At 41.0% G+C, this 17,723-nt stretch overlaps 3 protein-coding genes across 3 annotated transcripts; 2 read left to right on the top strand and 1 right to left on the bottom strand.

Annotated features, from left to right (window-relative positions):
* Positions 1-41: 41 nt before the first annotated feature.
* On the top strand, positions 42-3,884 carry cirop (ciliated left-right organizer metallopeptidase; the record flags this gene model as incomplete). The annotated part of the gene is made up of 13 exons (XM_079184594.1): positions 42-468; positions 757-850; positions 940-991; positions 1,105-1,254; positions 1,459-1,584; positions 1,663-1,747; positions 1,868-2,013; positions 2,094-2,277; positions 2,414-2,483; positions 2,579-2,675; positions 2,975-3,073; positions 3,190-3,327; positions 3,451-3,884. 13 exons carry the CDS (start codon positions 42-44, stop codon positions 3,574-3,576), a joined length of 1,794 nt encoding a protein of 597 aa, XP_079040720.1. The 3' UTR covers positions 3,577-3,884.
* Positions 3,876-8,633, bottom strand: LOC306715014 (ubiquitin carboxyl-terminal hydrolase 50-like). The gene is made up of 14 exons (XM_079185231.1): positions 8,498-8,633; positions 7,203-7,286; positions 6,689-6,794; positions 6,386-6,495; positions 6,050-6,187; positions 5,883-5,953; positions 5,675-5,800; positions 5,501-5,587; positions 5,280-5,408; positions 5,077-5,205; positions 4,956-4,993; positions 4,585-4,616; positions 4,404-4,499; positions 3,876-4,323 (listed from the first exon to the last, which is right to left on the bottom strand). Exons 2-14 carry the CDS (start codon positions 7,279-7,281, stop codon positions 4,196-4,198), a joined length of 1,269 nt encoding a protein of 422 aa, XP_079041357.1. The 5' UTR covers positions 7,282-7,286; positions 8,498-8,633; the 3' UTR covers positions 3,876-4,195.
* A 1,550-nt stretch (positions 8,634-10,183) lies between these two features.
* Positions 10,184-12,829, top strand: LOC306714659 (putative E3 ubiquitin-protein ligase ariadne-2). The gene is made up of 4 exons (XM_079184737.1): positions 10,184-10,360; positions 10,503-10,603; positions 11,668-11,814; positions 11,916-12,829. The coding sequence occupies exons 1-4, from the start codon at positions 10,228-10,230 to the stop codon at positions 12,369-12,371; spliced, it is 837 nt and encodes a 278-aa protein (XP_079040863.1). The 5' UTR covers positions 10,184-10,227; the 3' UTR covers positions 12,372-12,829.
* Positions 12,830-17,723: the final 4,894 nt, after the last annotated feature.

The following is a 17,723-nucleotide window of genomic DNA, read 5'->3' on the forward strand; positions in this document are numbered from 1 at the left end:
TCATCCTCGCTGTGACCCTGAAATAGGTCACGGCTGTAATTATGGTTTTACCTCCATCCCAGCGGCTCTGGGTGGGGATGTTGGTGGTAATGGTGGTGGTGGAGCTCCCTGGAACCCTGCAGAAGTGCATCTTCGACGAGGTTCAGGCCCAGGCCAGGGTGGTCCGAGCTGCACCCCTCCACCCAGACAGCGCACCCACCGAGCCCAGACTCAGAGCCCAGGAGGGGCAAGAGCCCCCGCTAGCCTCTGGGCAGCAAACCAATCATCCGGGACGCGAGGCGTCACCTCTGCGTGGCCCGTCGGTGACGCGGGGGAGACGCCTGAGAACGATGGCTCCAGCCTCTCCGCAGCCAATCAGGATCCAGACCTGGATCCCAGTGGAAAGCAACGGCCTATCAGAGGCTGAGAAAGCGAGGCTGGAGGCAGCGGTGGAGGAGGCTGTGAGGATGGTGTCTTCTTTACTGTCAGGTGAAACATACACACTTACCTGTGTCACTTTTGGGGACATTAGATAGACTTGCATTCATATCCTAGAGACGTATACTTACTTTAACCATAACTACTGCTTCCTAACCTTAACTACTGACCCCGATATCAGCTTTTTTCCAATTGGGGAAACGGCTTTTGTCCCTAATTGGACAAGCTGTCCCCCAATTAACTGGTCCTTAGTCTGAAATGTGTCCCTGAAGGTGAACAAACACACACACACACAAACGGGCTAACATGTACGATCATGACCTGTTGACCTTTCTATAGTGAACAGAGGGCCGGGTCCTTTGCTGCTCAGCAGAGACATCAATAAATACTGCAAGTTTCTGTGGAAGAATTTGAGTACTGCCAACTACAACAGGTGTGTGTGTGTAGTGTGTGCTTTTTGCCAGATGTGTATCTTCTCTCGCTTTAAGATTGACAGACCGTTTTACAGTTTTCTTCTTTCAGATGTGGTCGAGCCAACAACAACTACAGAGCTGAGAGCTGTCTGGATGTGACAGTAAGTATCAGTCCAATGATTTTCTACAGTATTGATGTACACAGCACGTACCGGTGCACACAAAGCACTTAAAATCCAGTCGCGCTTTGTTTTACCGTCCCTCTTATCGACAGATCCCAGATGATCATCTCGCTGGATGTGATATTTACCCGGAAGCTGATTCCCCTCGAAGGACTGAGCTGCGTCCTGAAGGTGCTGGACTCCCCGACACCGACTTCCTGCTCTACCTCCACGTTCAGGCCACTGACAAGTGCAGAGCAGAGGTGAAGAAGACTTTAATGAAAACATATCTTAAGACTTGGTTTAAAGTAAATAGTTAAAGGTGGACAAAATATAATTATATCTTTAAAAAAAAAGACTTTACTTTACTGTGTTATGAGCGTAATATTTCTGTATTGTCGTCACATCTTAAACACTCACTGCTTTTATATTTGTACCTTGTCTCACATGTCCTGTTCACCTCTCAGCCTCACGTGTTGGCCTACGCTGTCCACTGTCAGACGGACCCCTGTGGCCGACCTTTAGCCGGGGTGGTGGTCATCTGCCGGGACAGACTGACAGAAGCCACATACAGCCACCAGGCGACTGTACAGGTTTGTCTTTAATATTATTGTTCATGATACTTTTTAAATTGTCTGATTTTGAATTATTTGTACTCATCTGTTTTCCAGACTGTGATCCATGAGCTGTTTCATGCACTTGGTTTCTCTAAAGAGCTCTTCAACACCTGGAGAGACTTTTCCTCCACTTCTCAAGGTTTCAAGACACATTCTGATGTTTTTATGATAATAACTTTATGAAAAGCAAAGATGCATTCATGATCATACGCACTGGTTAGAAGATGGTTCTTCTCACGTGTTTTTCTTTGTGATGCAGTTGGTGCTGGCTGTTCTCCTCGAGGCAGAGTGACTCACTCTGATGCATCGGGCCAGATGAGGATTTACACCCCGTCTGTTATCTCGGCCCTGCAGAGGCACCTGGGGTCCACTGACCCTGAGCTGGGGGGGCCGCTGGAGAACCTGGTACTGAGTAGCTCCAAACCCTTTTTTTTTACAGATCCATCGTGTGCTCTGCTTACGTGTTTTACACTTCCTTCCTTCAGGATGTTCCTCCAGGCAGAGTGTCCTCTCACTGGGAGTCCCGGGTCCTGCAGGGCTCCATCATGGCGGCGGTGCTGGGGGACCCGACCACAGTCCGGATCGACCCGGTCACCTTGGCTGCACTGCAGGACACAGGCTGGTACGCTGTAGACCTGAGCCGGGCACAGAGTCTAGTCTGGGGAGACGGTAAGGAAAGATAGAGATATTAAATGTAATCATGTAAATACATCTGTAAGAGCTTTATCATGATTACAAAAATGCCTGACTCATTGTTTTAAGATTGTTTGCAGGAGAGAAAAGATAGATAAATGTGTTTTTATAGGTGAAGGAGCCATGTTTGGTTCCCTGTCAGCCTGTCAGAACAAGTCCTCATCCTTTTTCTGCACTGGCAGGTAGATTTATAAATATATACACTACAACGTATGTTTTTTTTAAAAAGTAGAATGTGGGTCACTTTTCTCTTTCCATCATTATTCCCTCTTCTCAGTGGGTTTGGGTGTCATTATCTTCACCTCCACAAGGGGGAGTGCCAGACTGATCCACACCTGGAGGGCTGTCGAGTGTATAAACCCCTTAAGAATGGAGTAAGTTTTATTTCCTCTCATGTGATACTCTTCTCCAAACTATATCCTTCAGATTTTGAAATACATACATTATTCCATACTCATTTTGTTTCATTTTGAAGTCTTTTACTTGATTTCAAAATGTCCAAAATGATCAACATTCTTCACACCCTTGCTCTGGACTCTCTAATGTTCCAATTCTGCAGAGCAGGAATATGGGGTGGTTTCTATTTCTTGTGCCTTTTTTAATTGCAATCTACTGTATTTTATTGCCACTGCAGAATTACATTTTCACTCTTTTTCCTCCTCTCGTTCTTCAGAGTGAATGTTGGAAAGAGGAAAATGGCAGAGAAGAGGATTGGAGCGGAGAGGTCTTTGGTTTTCACAGCCGTTGCTTCTTCTCCGGCCTGACCAGACAGGTGTGTGTGTGTGTGTGTGTGTGTGTGTGTGTGTGTGTGTGTGTGTGTGAATGTATGCTCAACGGTTTCCTTTATTTAACATTAATTTCCTCCTTCTACACCTGTCTTTCTTTTAGAACCGGAGTCAGCTTCTTTTACCCGGCAGCTCTGTGGAGGGACGTTGTTACAGACACAGGTGTACTGGACCGAACAGGTTCCAAATCCAGGCGTCAGGCTCTGAGTGGGTGGACTGTCCAGCAGGAGGCACCATTCAGGTAACATGACACAACCCTAAATGTAACCAAATGCTTTCCTATTTGCTGTTATTACTGGATCCCCAGTTATTATTTGAACTTTATTATTTGATGTGTTCTGTCTTTGCTGTTTTTAACCGTCAGATAAAAGGGTTCCAGGGTTCAGTCCGCTGCCCTGACCGGAGGTTATGTCTGTACGCTGATGTTACTCCTCCTCCAGACGCTGTCGGTACATTTCCTGCTTCTATCACAAGGCAAGGACGACTTTAAAACGAGCACCCTCTTTCTTTAAAGCAACCTTGTAACTCACACTTGCTTTAATTCATTGCTTTTTTTGGTCAGTGAGACTTTAACTTCGGCCCAGAACGGGACCCGGCCGCCCCTCAGACATCCTGCAGAGCTCACTGCAGCCTCGGCGCTCGGCATCACTGCTGCCGTGTGTCTCCTCCTGGCTGCAGCCGTGGGGTCCTACAGGAAGTGTGGCCTCTGCAGGGTCAGGGTCCACTCTGCTCCACAGGACCCCACTGAGCCGTAGCGAGCACCGCCTTTTTAAAAACCTTTGAATATAAACTGATGGCTTGTTTGCTTGTTTTCTGACTAAATGATCATTTTAATCATGTTTTTATTAAACAGCAAAGTCATGAACAGTTGAACGTTTACAAAACCTGATGTTAATAAGTGATACTAAAAAAAGAGTAATGACAAAAACAACCTCTAAATACAACATTAACAGAATGAATAGTGAGGCTGAGGTGTTACATTAATTGTGTCCCTTGATCGTCAACATGGTGTCCACATGGTTCAGTACATCGCATACAAAAGGTTTTCATGATCACCGTGAGAGCAGGTTTCTGGTTGAACCAGTGATCAGTGCCGACATAAATCCTCCCTACCTGTATATTATTGGCAATGCAACAATAAGGATCGCAACTATCACACAAGCGATAACGATGAGTGAAATCCAAAAGGGAGTCATCTTGCAAGTTGGACTCTTGCAGAGTTTCGGAGAACTCTCATCTGGTGGGAAAGTAAAACAGAAATGAATTATCAGGCGCTTTAATTAAAATGCATTCAAATAAAAAGTTTTGTCTCCTCACCGTTTTCTATCTCTACTGTTGTGCTGTCGGGGTGTTGACTGGAGTGTCTCGTGTTTTGTGTTTGAGGAGGGATTTGGTTTGTGTCGTCATGTTTTGCTGAGGTTTGAAATAAATATATGAATCAATTATCTGTTGATATTACGGACACGAGTGATTCCTGGGTGGTTTCAGGTGATCTTACCTCTGTACACGAGCAGATAGGCAGTGCTGGAACTGTCGAACAACCATTTTGAAATGATTGTTTGCATAGAACAATAACAGAAAAAAGTTTAGAACATACAGCAAACGTTTCCAGATAGATAATATAATATATCTTGGGTCCATTTTGGAGCGGTTCTGAAGCTTTAGATCATTTTACATAAATTGGTTCGTGGCATTTTATGGAGAAGTCCTTTTTAAGTGCTTCAAAATAAGAGAAAATGTAACTTTTATAATACGAATCTCCATCTGCTGATGAAGATTGTGTGATACGATCAAAAGCTCCGGCACAGCGACTAAATGGACCTTTTTCAGCTCTGTCAGACATGATGAAATGGAAATAATTGAGCATACTTGTAAGTCCCGGTTTCTGCAAATAGTTGCTCCTTAACCTGCAACATTTGGGGAAAACATATTTATTTTGTTTGTAGGTTTTGAATATTCGTCATACTGGATGCATTAAATGAATCCTCACCTTGGAGACGCGAGTGTCATCAAACCTGTACCAGGTTTTGTCCTCATTGGACCGGATGGTGGCCGTGTAATGTCCACCTCTTAGACTGCCAACGTGATTCACCAGCGCATACAGTTCATACTTCTTGTCCTGCAAAAACATTGTATGTGAAACTATATTTAAAGCAAACATAAAGAGCACCATTCAAAGTGAAATCTCCTTACCTTTGTCTCTAACGCGCGTGGCACATGCACACGGCGGTTTGTTTTGGAATGTCTCCTGGTGGTGTTGTCGATGTCAAATTTCTTGAGGAGAAGAGTCAAAATCTGAGGAAATACCACCATCTCACACCCCTAAATGATACAGGAAAGATTATTAAACACCACAGACAATATAATAAACTATTCATCTGATTCCAGTCTACATGAGGGGTTTGATAGCTCACGCTGGTCGCCTCTGTGGTCTCTCCACAGTCGTTGCAGTACACTCCTTTGAGCGGTTTAGACTGGAAAATCCTTTTAAAGCCGCTTTCCTGTAAAAACACAAATGTTGTAATAAATTCCAAACTACAGTTGTATTTCTTTATTCAACAGCAGTGTGTTTGGAACAGGATGCTCACCACGCTGTAGGTTGAGTCATTGGTGTCATTCAGTGGCAGTGGAAGAGTCCAGAACTCATTCGTCTCTTCAATGAGTTTGTGGCCTTTGGAGCATTTTGTTGTCTCTCTCAGCGCTCCTTGGAAAACCTTGACATACAAATAAAACGTATATCAGAGCTTTGTTATTAGTTCACCTGTAAATACCTGTAGAGATTTCATCAGTGCTCACCTTAGAGGCCTCTGGGCTGATCTCACGTAAAATCATCTCCAGGCATTCAGCTGCATCTCGTTGTTCATAAACTGAAAAGGCAAACAAACATCATTCTCATGTATACATTTCATCAAAACATCTTTAATTTATCACTGATAATGAGGTTGTATTACAGTCCATCTTACCATTTTGGATCCCGAATGCTGCTGTGATAGTTTCTGTTCTACATGTTGCTTCCTTCAGGCCTTCAAAGATCTTTCTCAGCTGAAGATCCGGTTCTTTGGCTCTTGGATCGCGTATATCACAGCTCTCTGATGTGTTAGCTGGTAGATTGAAGGATTACATGAGTGCTCACCTCGGAGGCTTGTCGGCTGATTTTTGAATAAAATCAACTCCAGGCATTCAGCAGCATCACTTTGTTGGTGAAAATGGTGTACATGTACATTTGATTCCACTATAACCCCCTAACACCAAAGCATTGCAGTGAATCTCCAGCTGTGACTTTCCTGTGACCAACTCACCATTCTCTATCGCCAAACTCTCTCCGGTGTTTTTTGTTTGACATGTTTTCTTCAGTTTTTTAAAGACGACTATCAGCTCTCGACTTGTGGTTTGTGATTTTGGCTCCAGCCTGTAGGACGAGGTGAGTTCATTGATGACTATTTCAGTCTGTTTTAAACTTAACATCATCACTGATTCATGCTGTTGAGAAATTGAGCGACTTTTTATCTCGTCCCTAACCAGCACCAGATGTATCACTCTATACAACAATGGTTCCTGTTGATACTTCTAGTGTCTACAGATGAAAGCAGCTGTTTCCAAACCTGTGGTGGATCTCTGTTGTCATGGAGAGAACCTGCAGGACACTGTTGAGGTAACATGTGGCGCCCTGATTATGCAGACCATAATGATGCGTCTGTGTCGGAGTCACTTAAAGGAAAGAAAAGCAGTGTCATTACAGCATTTTCATTAAGTTAGAGATATGAAAACATAGAGCAATGAGACCTCAGCCACCAATCTTATAGGTACCTCAAAACACATGTCAATAATATACTACAGCAAGCTTTTGTGAGTTATAAGCTAATTGTGTCTTTGTGACACTCGTTGTTGAAATATATATTTGAAGATTTTGATGAAACCAAATAGTTTCCCTTTTAAATACTGTTTTCCCAAAACCTGTTATATCTCCGAGATGTTGTGACCGGTTATTGAATTAAGTTCCCTGGTTTGTCTCCCATCAACGTGACGGCTGTGCTTGTACATCGTGGGCCCACTTTTCCTTTAATCTCTGTTTTCTCTCCTGCACCAAGTGTCCTGCAGTAATATTTGGTACTTCACCTGCATCTTTGTTCCCTTTTCGTTTCTTCCACTTTACCACTCCGGCCTCGTTATTCGGTCGTTTTCTTGAGCTGCTCATCTTTCCTTGATAGAGAAGGATAGAACATGTGTTGTTACCCTGTGAAGTTTTTCCTTTGTCTTTTGCAGAGGAGACCGTTTGAAACAGAAGAATTTCAATTTGTTTTCCAATCAGTGACTAAAGAGGATGACCATCCTTTTTCTTCTTCTAGCTACATTCAGCTGCTACAGGTTCTTCCACTGATCAAAATACCTTTTTGTTTTAGTTCAGTTCAGTTCAGAAGGCGATGACTTGCACTTATTAAACCAGATTTATATCAGTGTGTTCACTGTGGAATCTGGCATCCTAACAGGGTAATCCCAATTGAAGCTGCTGCTCCGTCGTCTGACTAATAATGCCAGTAATACCTGTGGCGGTTATGAAAGCGCTCACCTGGCACCAGAACAAAGCGTTTCTCATTCCAAACTGGTTTTTAGTCCCTTTGGTTCGAGACACTCGGCAAACTAAACTCAAAGTCTCTACTTGTTTCTCTGCCTCACGTTTAAATATGTTGTCATGTTTTTATGTCATGATCTGTGTTTCTGACACACACACAGAGTCATTTATGTTACAATCTCAACCTTTTTGTTCACATTTATTTTTCTAATCAAATGTCAATACTGCATTCCACAGCCACACTAAAGGCCTTTTTGACACGCTGTGCAGTCCAGCAGGGGGCGCTGCTCCTCTCTTCATGACACCACAGAATATTTAGACAGATATTCAGCAAATCTGTATCATAAACAACAAAATGATCTCTCTTAAATATAAGTATGGGAGTTGCACCAAATCAGTGCTTGCAGATAATTTGTCTCATAATTTGGATTTTGAATGTTAGATTTATACAGCTTGGTTACTGTCGATTGGTTCTCAGTTTGAGAATAAACTCACATTTAACTAGTAAAATGTTAAATTATTCCAGTCCAGCAAAAAAAAAACTAAATGAAAAACGAGCAGAACTGAACTACACAAAGTTCGGGTTGTGCACCTTAAAGCACACATTTCTACGATGGTCCCGAACGTAATCTGAGGGTAAACAAAGCGTGTTATTGTTTGGCATCGCGTGCAATGCAACTGTAACATACACCGATGTAATCCAAGCCGTGATTAACGGTTAACACTGATTACAGAAGACAGACACAATAAATAGCTGCGCGGATTCAAAACAAATAGATTGAAATAACTTTCAAACAGCTGGGAGGATACTTCAAGATATTAGAGGGAGAATAATACTCACTGACAGCCGGCCTTCACATAATGACTTCAGGACGGTGTAGTGGAGGATGTGGCTTCCTCTCAATGTCTCAACCGGCAGTTTCGCTTTAGGAGCCTTAATGCGAATTAAGGGAATATTAAAGGTGCGGTTTTATTTTGAAACCTCGCTGCAAGACCGCAGATGCTTTTTGTAAAACAAGAAAAACTCCTTGTAATTCTGATAAGGAAGTAAAGAAAATTAAAATGTAAAGTGTATTACAACCACATCCTTGTTCTTGTTTGTTTTTTGATTTTACTGACAGACTACAGAATGTTGTCTCACTACATTCTTTTACTCGCAGTTTCTCCTGATCTCTTTGTTATGAGTTTCTCATGAGGACACATTGTTTATCCTGCAGATCATAATTCACTTTGCTGCGAAGAATCACCTGCCTGTCACCCCACACCATAACTCGTTATGTAAACAAAGGGACACATTGTTGGTTGACATATCGAGAGCATTCACTGGCACACGTGGGTGTCACGTCGAATTATTATAAGGAAGAGAATATTAAAAACACCATCAGCTTGGCGGTAATAAAGAAAGACATGTTAACCGGTAAAACAACACAACTTTATTTCTACAAAAACATATTTAGACATTTCATTTTAAGTCCTGACAGGTATTTAATTATGTTTATAATGGGACATTGGGCAAAGGAAACAACTCATGTTCTGGCATAGCAGCATGTAACACGTTCTTCATTGATCCACCATTATCATGTTTTATTTACCACAGGGCACTTTAAACATATACGTTTTTTTTTTGTTTTTTTTTAACATATACCCCATCAAGTAAGGACAGGGCACGTTCACAGTCTCTGTGCGTCTTCATCACGTCAGGCGCCCCCGGGCAGCATCAGCAGCGTGTGGATGGTGGACAGATTTCGGATCCCGTAGGACGACAGCACGGTGGATTCCTCCAGTAGCCTGGTTTTGTAGACCATCCGGAAGTCATCCTCTGAGCAGAAAGTAAAGGACACTTTATGTTTACTTTTTCCCCAACGTCCAATGGGAATCCCCAGAGGAAGTTCTCACATCAGATGTCATGTTGGATTATCATGAGGAGGATTTGGAGCAGAACCATAAACAAAAGTTTTTTTAAGGACTTTTCCCCTCATCAAAGAAAACACTACGCTGTCTATAGCCTAATAATAGGCTATATGTTTACCTTTTGATTGGTTTAGTCTTGCGATTAAATGTGTTATCGTGTGTCCAGCGAGCAGCTGCTTGCCGAAATGATTTATCAAGGAGCATTTTGGGTTAAATAAACTGTCTCTTTATTTATACAGACTATATAATGTAACATTATACATACTACTTAATAAAGAAGGAAAGCTTACCGATATTTAGTTCCTCAGCTATTTTCTTCTTTAGCTGCTGCACAGTGATCCTGCTCATGTCCTCTTGCTTTTCGCACAGATTGATGATCTTTTCCTCTCCTGTTGGTCCATTTATTTTCAGCTGGATTTTCATTTTGCCGCCGAGTCTCTTGAGAGCCGGACACCTCTGCGACGATTGTATGAGGTGTGTCTGTTCCGGTGGATCCCAATATAGGTTATGCAAAAGAAGAAAAAAAAACAAGACGCGTCACTTCTGTCATCTTCATAACACATGACGACACGGAAAAAGACGAATAGGCTCGCGCGCACATTAAAGGCCGTGCAGGGAGTCGTAATTGTATAAGAAGAGCCGAGAGCATAAGGAGGCAACATGGGAAACAAACCATCAGCTACACGGGAGAGGAGTCTCTCTCTCTGGCACCTTCAGCCAACTGAAGAGGAGAAGTGTTATGACATCCAAGACGCCACTCTTACATTTGTAGACGGAGATGACGATTTAGATTGTAAGTATAAAATTTCACTTTAATTATATATTACCACACAGATTATATTCTTACCTTGGCTGCTGTTACATTTTAAATAGCCTATTCATAGTAATAATAACATAAAACACTGCACATCGTTTCATCTGCTTGTGTCTCGTAGTTTTGTGCGCGAACTACAAGTCCCGCAGAGCACAGATGTCCTGCGGCCATGCTGTCACTCCGATGTCTCTCACCCACTGGTGCCGCCGGCAGCTGGACAAGGTTTGTTATTAACCCTAACCGTCTTCATGAAATACACCTTGTAATGAATTATACCTTGTAGTTAAATACACCTTGTAATGAATTATACCTTGTAGTTAAATACACCTTGTAATTAATTATACCTTGTAGTTAAATACACCTTGTAATGAATTATACCTTGTAGTTAAATACACCTTGTAGTGACTTAACTTCTCTGACAACATGCATATCGCTGGAGCGTGTGTAATAAATGTATTAATATAGTTTTAATAGTAAAGGAAAAAGACACAATGCGAGTTACAATGCTGCAGGTATGCGGTATTTTGGAGGCCAACCCGGAAGTTAGCGTCACACCGGTTCCCTCGACAAAATGCCAATAAGATTGGCTTGTTGTATTATTGCAGAATATAAATGTATGATACCTACAAGTTTTGTGCAGGTTGCCTATACGATTTATTCATAGGATTTTGGATTATTGCAGAAATTAAGGCGTGTTTATGATACTTTCACGTTTTTGTTCAGCAAGATAATCTTAACAAACAACACTTTTATGATTTTAAAACGCACAAATGTAATTGGCAGAATACAACATTTAACTTATAGGCTATAAACGAACTACACCAGCGTGAGTACACACAACGATATCACCAGTCATGACGTTTTGTAGTCTCATTTAGCCACTTAGCAACAGTTGTTTTTACAAATATTTAAAAACGTAAAAGTTCCAGAGAGATGTATTTACTGGCGTGTTCTATATCGTCCAACAACACGTTAAAGTATCTTAACCTTATGTTAACCGCAGAACTTTTAGACATCTAACCAAAGAACCATATCCAAAAACCCATCGACTTCAGGACTAGAAGTGCATAAATGAGACTCATGTCTGAGTTTTGGTGAATGCTTCATTCTGATTGGCTGCAGGATGTCCATTAATTCTTAACAATAGGCAGCTCCTCTGGCCTTATACCTGACAGAAGAAACAAATTAAATGAAGGAATTTATGTTGTTAATAACTGATTGTTGCAAAATAATTGGCTTTTTTTGCTCTTTAATGTTTTTCTCTGATTTCCTTTATATTATTTAAGGGTGGCTACAAATTTGTGTGCGGACAAACTGGCTGTGATGTTGAGTGGCCCTTCGAGGAGGTTTGTAAGATGGCTCTTCTGACCCGCAACGAAATTGAGGAATTTGAGAAGAAAATGTTTAAAAACGCTTTCTTGGACATCAAAATTGTAAGTATATTTACAATTACAAATCGTATTTGTGCATTAGAAACAAATAGTTGCAAGTTCAAGGATGAATTTTTAAACCTTTCTCCTGCTTCATGTGACAGTGTCCTGGTTGCAAGTCCCGTGGGATGAGAACTGACCTCAACAATCTGTGCGTCCAATGCCCAGTGTGCACGGCTAAAAAAAGAAGGACTTATACATTCTGCTGGCAGTGTTTGAAGGAATGGAAAGGTCCGACTTGGTCAGGGGACTGTGGAAATGATGAATGCCACAACCCACTGAAAATATTGAAGAGCTGCCCTGACATCACCTTTAATAATGTGAGGGGGGTCACTGGCTGTCCCTCTGTCCGGGCATGTCCCACCTGTGGTTCGCTGGTGGAGCATAACAGAACTAAATGTAAAAACATTGTCTGTGGCCAGTGTAAAGTGGAATTCTGTTTTGTGTGCCTGAAGCTCACTGAAGAATGTCTGAGATTAAAGCCAGCTTCACATTACTACCCTTGCTCTGAGGGTGTGGCACCGAGACAGACCTCTATACCTGTGTGGCAGAGGACATGAATCTGTGGATTTAACACTGCGATCTCAAAAAAACACAAATACACCCTTTATTTCATTCATTTTAAAGGTTCTTATAATTATAACTGTTATATCTCAGACACGAACTCAACTGCATACCTTCTTTCAATAACTGTTAGAACTTTTCTGTACTTTTACTAAATGATCAGACCACATGAGAATCACTTCCTTCTTTCCACAATTTAAACATTGTGGTTGTAAAGAAAATGCATTTAAATGTTGTGAAGTGTGGTATTTTAACTGCTTTACTTTCATATTTTATGAACTGCTCTAGTATTTCCCTCTGAAATGTAGAGATGAAGAAGTGTAAAGTAGCAGGATATGGAAATAGTGCCTAAAATTGTACTTAAATGGTACTGTAGATGTAATTTATGTCCTGACAGTGAATATGAGCACCACCACCTCAGGATGTGGAAGTTAATTGTATTGTAGTCAGTTTGAGTGACAAAGTTTTAGTTTTTAACAATAAAACATTTATTCAGAATACAGCTTCCTCTCTCTTTAGTATGAAATCAACAAATTTGACCTCTGTGTCTGAAATATTGTAACTTTTTTGAAGAAGAAGCAGTTTACTTAAACTCCTTTACAATGGCGCCACCTTCTGGTCATTGCTCTTACCTACAGTCCATCCAACCAAATCCATCCTTCAATCCTTCATCTTGTTTGTGTTGCTACCTTTTACTTTGACAGTAAAAAAAACGTCTAAACTTAATTTATATTTTAATCACACGATATGTCTGCTTACTCATTCATGAACGTGGTTGCTTCCTGGAATCTGGGAGACAAAAAGAGCAAAAACCAAAGTAAGTAAGTCATCCCTTTAAAATATATAAAAACCTATATTCTGTATATATCTGTTCTATAATTGCAAAAATAAACCCCTCAACTTAATCCTGTATGGAACCCATACTTGATGTGACATGGCATGATTCCCCAAAGAAGCTCACAACCACTTGGTCTTTCTTTAACATGTTGTCTCATGAACACAAATGTGCTTTTAGAAAACGGTCCAGTGTGTCTTCTGTTGTTGCTTTTCTTTTGTTCAACTTTTGCTGATTTTTGCTCAAAGCATCAACAAATATTTTCAGTTTTGCGACTGTGGCACAAGAAGTACAATTATTTTAAAAAATAAAATAATTCTCCATTTAAATTAGTTTAAAATGTAGTTTACAGTAATAGCCTACTACACGTAACAATTGATTTAATGTTTCAGAGTTACATGCTTTAATGACTTTAATTTCTGTTGCTTAAAGGTGCTCAATAGAGAGCATTTCCGTTGCCACCACACGGCTCTCAACGGCAGCTAACGATGCTAACAGCGCAAACAACGGCAACAGTGCTGACACAGCTAACCGTGTTTACTTGGTGCTGGGGAAACGGAGAATGGGTGCTCCGTTATCAGCAGAGTTGGAGGCCATGAGCTAGCCAGTGGGACCCAACAGAGAGACTCTCATGCACTAAGATGCATGTCCGGCCCGGCTACGTAAAAGAAGCACAGAGATGCTCGGGTTATAAAACACACAGAAGGGAATGATTTCATTCTCTGCTCTACTCCTCCACCTGTTCTGTGCAAATAGATGTTTGCTGCTGTATTAATGCTCTGAATCCTGTATGGAACCCGTCACGGTGCCCATGCCTCTTTTTATTTAGCCTATTGTCTGTAATTTTTGTTTGTCAGATTGTTGTCCTCTTTTTTTGGTTGTTTAGCCTTTTTATATTCAGTTGTATGCACAGGCTGCAGACTGCAATAGGGCTGCTTAAGATTTATTGTGTATTTTCCACAAAAGAATGAGGAATACTGTAACTTGTTAACTTGTGCATGTAGAGGGAATGGCTGTCAACTTTTCCACCATCAGTGAGGCTTGATGAGGAAGTCAGGTAGAAACTGGAGCATTTGATTTGTATCACCACTTGTGGGGAAAATGTGAAAATGTAAAACCGTAGAAGCTGTTTGCACTCAGTTGAGTCAAAGTGAATGCTAAAATCACCAAGGAGAAGGATTGAAGGATGGCTTTTGATTGGCTGGGCTGTAAGTAAAAACAATGACCAGAAGGTGGCGCTAATGTCAAGGAGTTTGAAGGTGTGACGTTCAACTAACTGGAGAATACACGCAAATGGTAGCTGTCTTAATGTCCTGCCAGTGAATAACTTATTAACCACCCTTTCTTCTCCACCATTTATAACAGTAGTGAAAAGTAACACCTTTACTTGAATGTTGTACATCTTTTAGTTGCTATTTCCATTTCCTGTGACTTTATACTTCAATACATTTCAAACTGAAATGTTACTTATCACTTTACTGCATTTATCACCTATAGTTACGTTTCCGGTTTAATGCATTGTTAAGCTACCCAAAAGTATATAAAGCATTCAAAACCTCACAACATTTAAGTGCAATTAAAATGTTTGTGTATCATTAATAAATTATCCTTTAAAATATGTTCATATAACACTGATTATGATCCTTCTGCATAATTAATACTTTTACTTTCGATAAAAGTACATTTTGCTGATAATACTTACATCAGTAAAATACTATAAGTATTTCTATTGTGTGGTGTAGTACTTTTTCATCTCTAAATGATCTGAATACTTCTTCCACCACAGTCATTTAGTGAAATCAACAGATTCATGTCCTCTACCACACAGGTATAGAGGTCTGTCTCGGTGCCACACCACTAGAGCAAAGCACTTTATATGGCTGTAATCTCTGGCATTCTTTAGTGAGCTTCAGGCACACAAAACAGAACTCCACTTTACACTGGTAACAGACAACGTTTTTACATTGAGTTCCGTCATGCTCCACCAGGAAACCACAGGTGGGACATGCACGGAAGGAGGGACAGCCAGTGACCCCCCTCACCTCATTAAAGGTGATGTCAGGGCTGCTCTTCAATATTTCTAAAGCTTCGTTGTGGCAGCCATCATTTGCACAGCGGTCTGAACGTGGAGCCGGACCTTTCCATTCCCTCAAACACTGCCAGCAGAATATAAAAATCCTTTTTTTTTCAGCTGTGCACACGGTGCATCGGACACTCAGATCAGAGAGATCAGTTCTCACCACGCGGCACTGGCAACCAGGACACTGTTACGTGAAATTAAAAGAAAAAACAAAAATGAGACGTTTTTTATAATCACCCTTTGTATTTGTATGCATACAATTTTTTTTAATAGTTTGCGAAGATACTTAGTGATTTGATTTTCAAGAAAACCTTGGCAGCGTTACTGAACATTTTATTTTCAAAGTACTTCTTTTCTTCGGGGGTCAGCAGAGCCATTTTACAAACTTCATCGAACTTCCACTGAACATTACAGTCGGTTTGGCCGCACACAAATCTGGACTCACCCTTATATAAAAATAATGGAAAAATGTTGAGCAAATTCTTGAGCATGTCTGTTTTTTACTATTAAAACTATTTTTTTTACTGCAAACTTAAACGTAAATAGCCTACAAATAAATCATAGCAGAAGTGTTATTAAAGACTATCATCATATTTTATAACGCTACAGGCCTAAATATGACATTTGGCTACTTACAGTCTAACTCATCCTCCCCATCCACAAATGTAAGTGTTCCGTCTTGAGGGTCGTAACATTTCTCCTGTTCGGTTGAAAAGGAGCTTCCAATCTTGACTCTGAGAGACTTGGAGTCATTGTACTTAAGTCCACCTGACACGCTTCCATTGACGTTAGACAAACGTTTAGTCGACGAAGGAGCTTTTTAATTATGGTTTCGTGTTGTTTTTTGGTCAGAAGATCTTAAGGAATTAACGATGGGGGGTGGGGGGCGTTCTTCATCATACAAAGCAAAAAGCAAAGACTTATTTTGCAGTGGTGAAAGTAGAAAGTACTCTGATTGTTTAGAGGAAAAGTAGCCTAGTACAGAAGTCCTGCATTCAACATTTTTTTTATTGACAGCAAAATGTAGCCTACTTAAAGTGCCTGTATGAAAAGTAAATTCATCATTATGCATATAATGGTCAATGTGGTGAGAATAAGCTCCCATAGCCTCCTGGCTATACACAAAGTAGTATATAATAGCACCAAAAAAATAGAGACGAGGGTGGAGGGAAGGAGAGGAGAGGAACGGCTTCAACAAAATACCTAGACAGGGATGCAGAGCGTCGGGACGGTGAAGGATTAGTAAAACAGAACATGTATGAAGATCAAGAAGGTACACAGGAAGTTGGTCAAGATGACTTCAAACCTGTTAGTGTGGACAAACAGGAAGATGGGGAGAGGATGGAAACAGATGATGAGGAAAAGAAAGCAGGGAGAGGAAAGGTCTTGACACTATATGACCTCTCCAATGATGGCATTCAAGGCAGTGGAGTTGGTAAGAGTAAACAGAACACACCTAAAGATGATCAGAGGTCTAAACGAGGAAGTGGAAGCAGGTTTTATCAAAGCCCTGAGCAACTGAGAGTGGAGGAGAGGGATGGGAAGGGAGACAAGCAACAGAAGAGAGGGGATGATGAGCATGCACAAAGGAAAGGAGCATCAGAGAGACAAGAACAGGATCAGAATAGAAGATCAGAGCGTGTTACAACACAGAGAGATGTTGGTGCAGCAAAAAGAGCCAAAGCAGGTAATGAACATATTCAAAGAAGAGCGGACTCTTCTCTTAGACAAGCAGGATTGGCAGGAAGCAGCAGCAGAGTGACAGAGAACAGGAGAGATAGCAGTGTTGAAAAGTCTCAACCATCAAGAGCAAGAACTCAGGACACCGGAGAGATGTCGTCTCCTGGAGGCTTCCCGCCTGATACCACTGGCATTTACAATGACCAGTGTCAAGATGCTGTAAAGAGGAGACAGGAGGTTGAGTGGGCAGCTACTGCAGGTAATGAACCTGCAGTATCTTTTTCTGGACACACAAATGATGTTACTGTGAGACTGTTCAGGATTAATAGTCATCCTCCCCTCCCTATCATCTTTGTTCATGTTGTTTTTCTGGTTCAACCTCACCTGAGTTCATATCATGTTCATGTTTAAAGAACACTTTGTACCTGGAAATATGTCTTTGAGAATATCTGAAAGGATCGAGCAACGAGCCTCCGCCCTGCCCTAAATGAAGCAGTCATAAAAACAATAATAGACTGTGTTATGTCACTGACATTTGAGTTTCACTTTCAGGCTGTTGCATATTTACAAGAATTCAAATGACATGTGGACAGACAGGTTTGGTTTTCCCCTTAAGTTGCTTCTCATTTCATTAGATGTTTAATGGTGCTGATGAAGCTCTAATGGTTTACTTCAACTGGGGGGTTAAATTTAAAATAATTTAAATTAATTTAAATTATTTTCTATCATCATTTTTATTAGAAGGAGGCGATC

The sequence above is a fragment of the Pholis gunnellus genome (genome assembly GCF_910591455.1).
Source record: "Pholis gunnellus genome assembly, chromosome: 23".
Taxonomy (NCBI): Eukaryota; Metazoa; Chordata; class Actinopteri; order Perciformes; family Pholidae; genus Pholis; species Pholis gunnellus.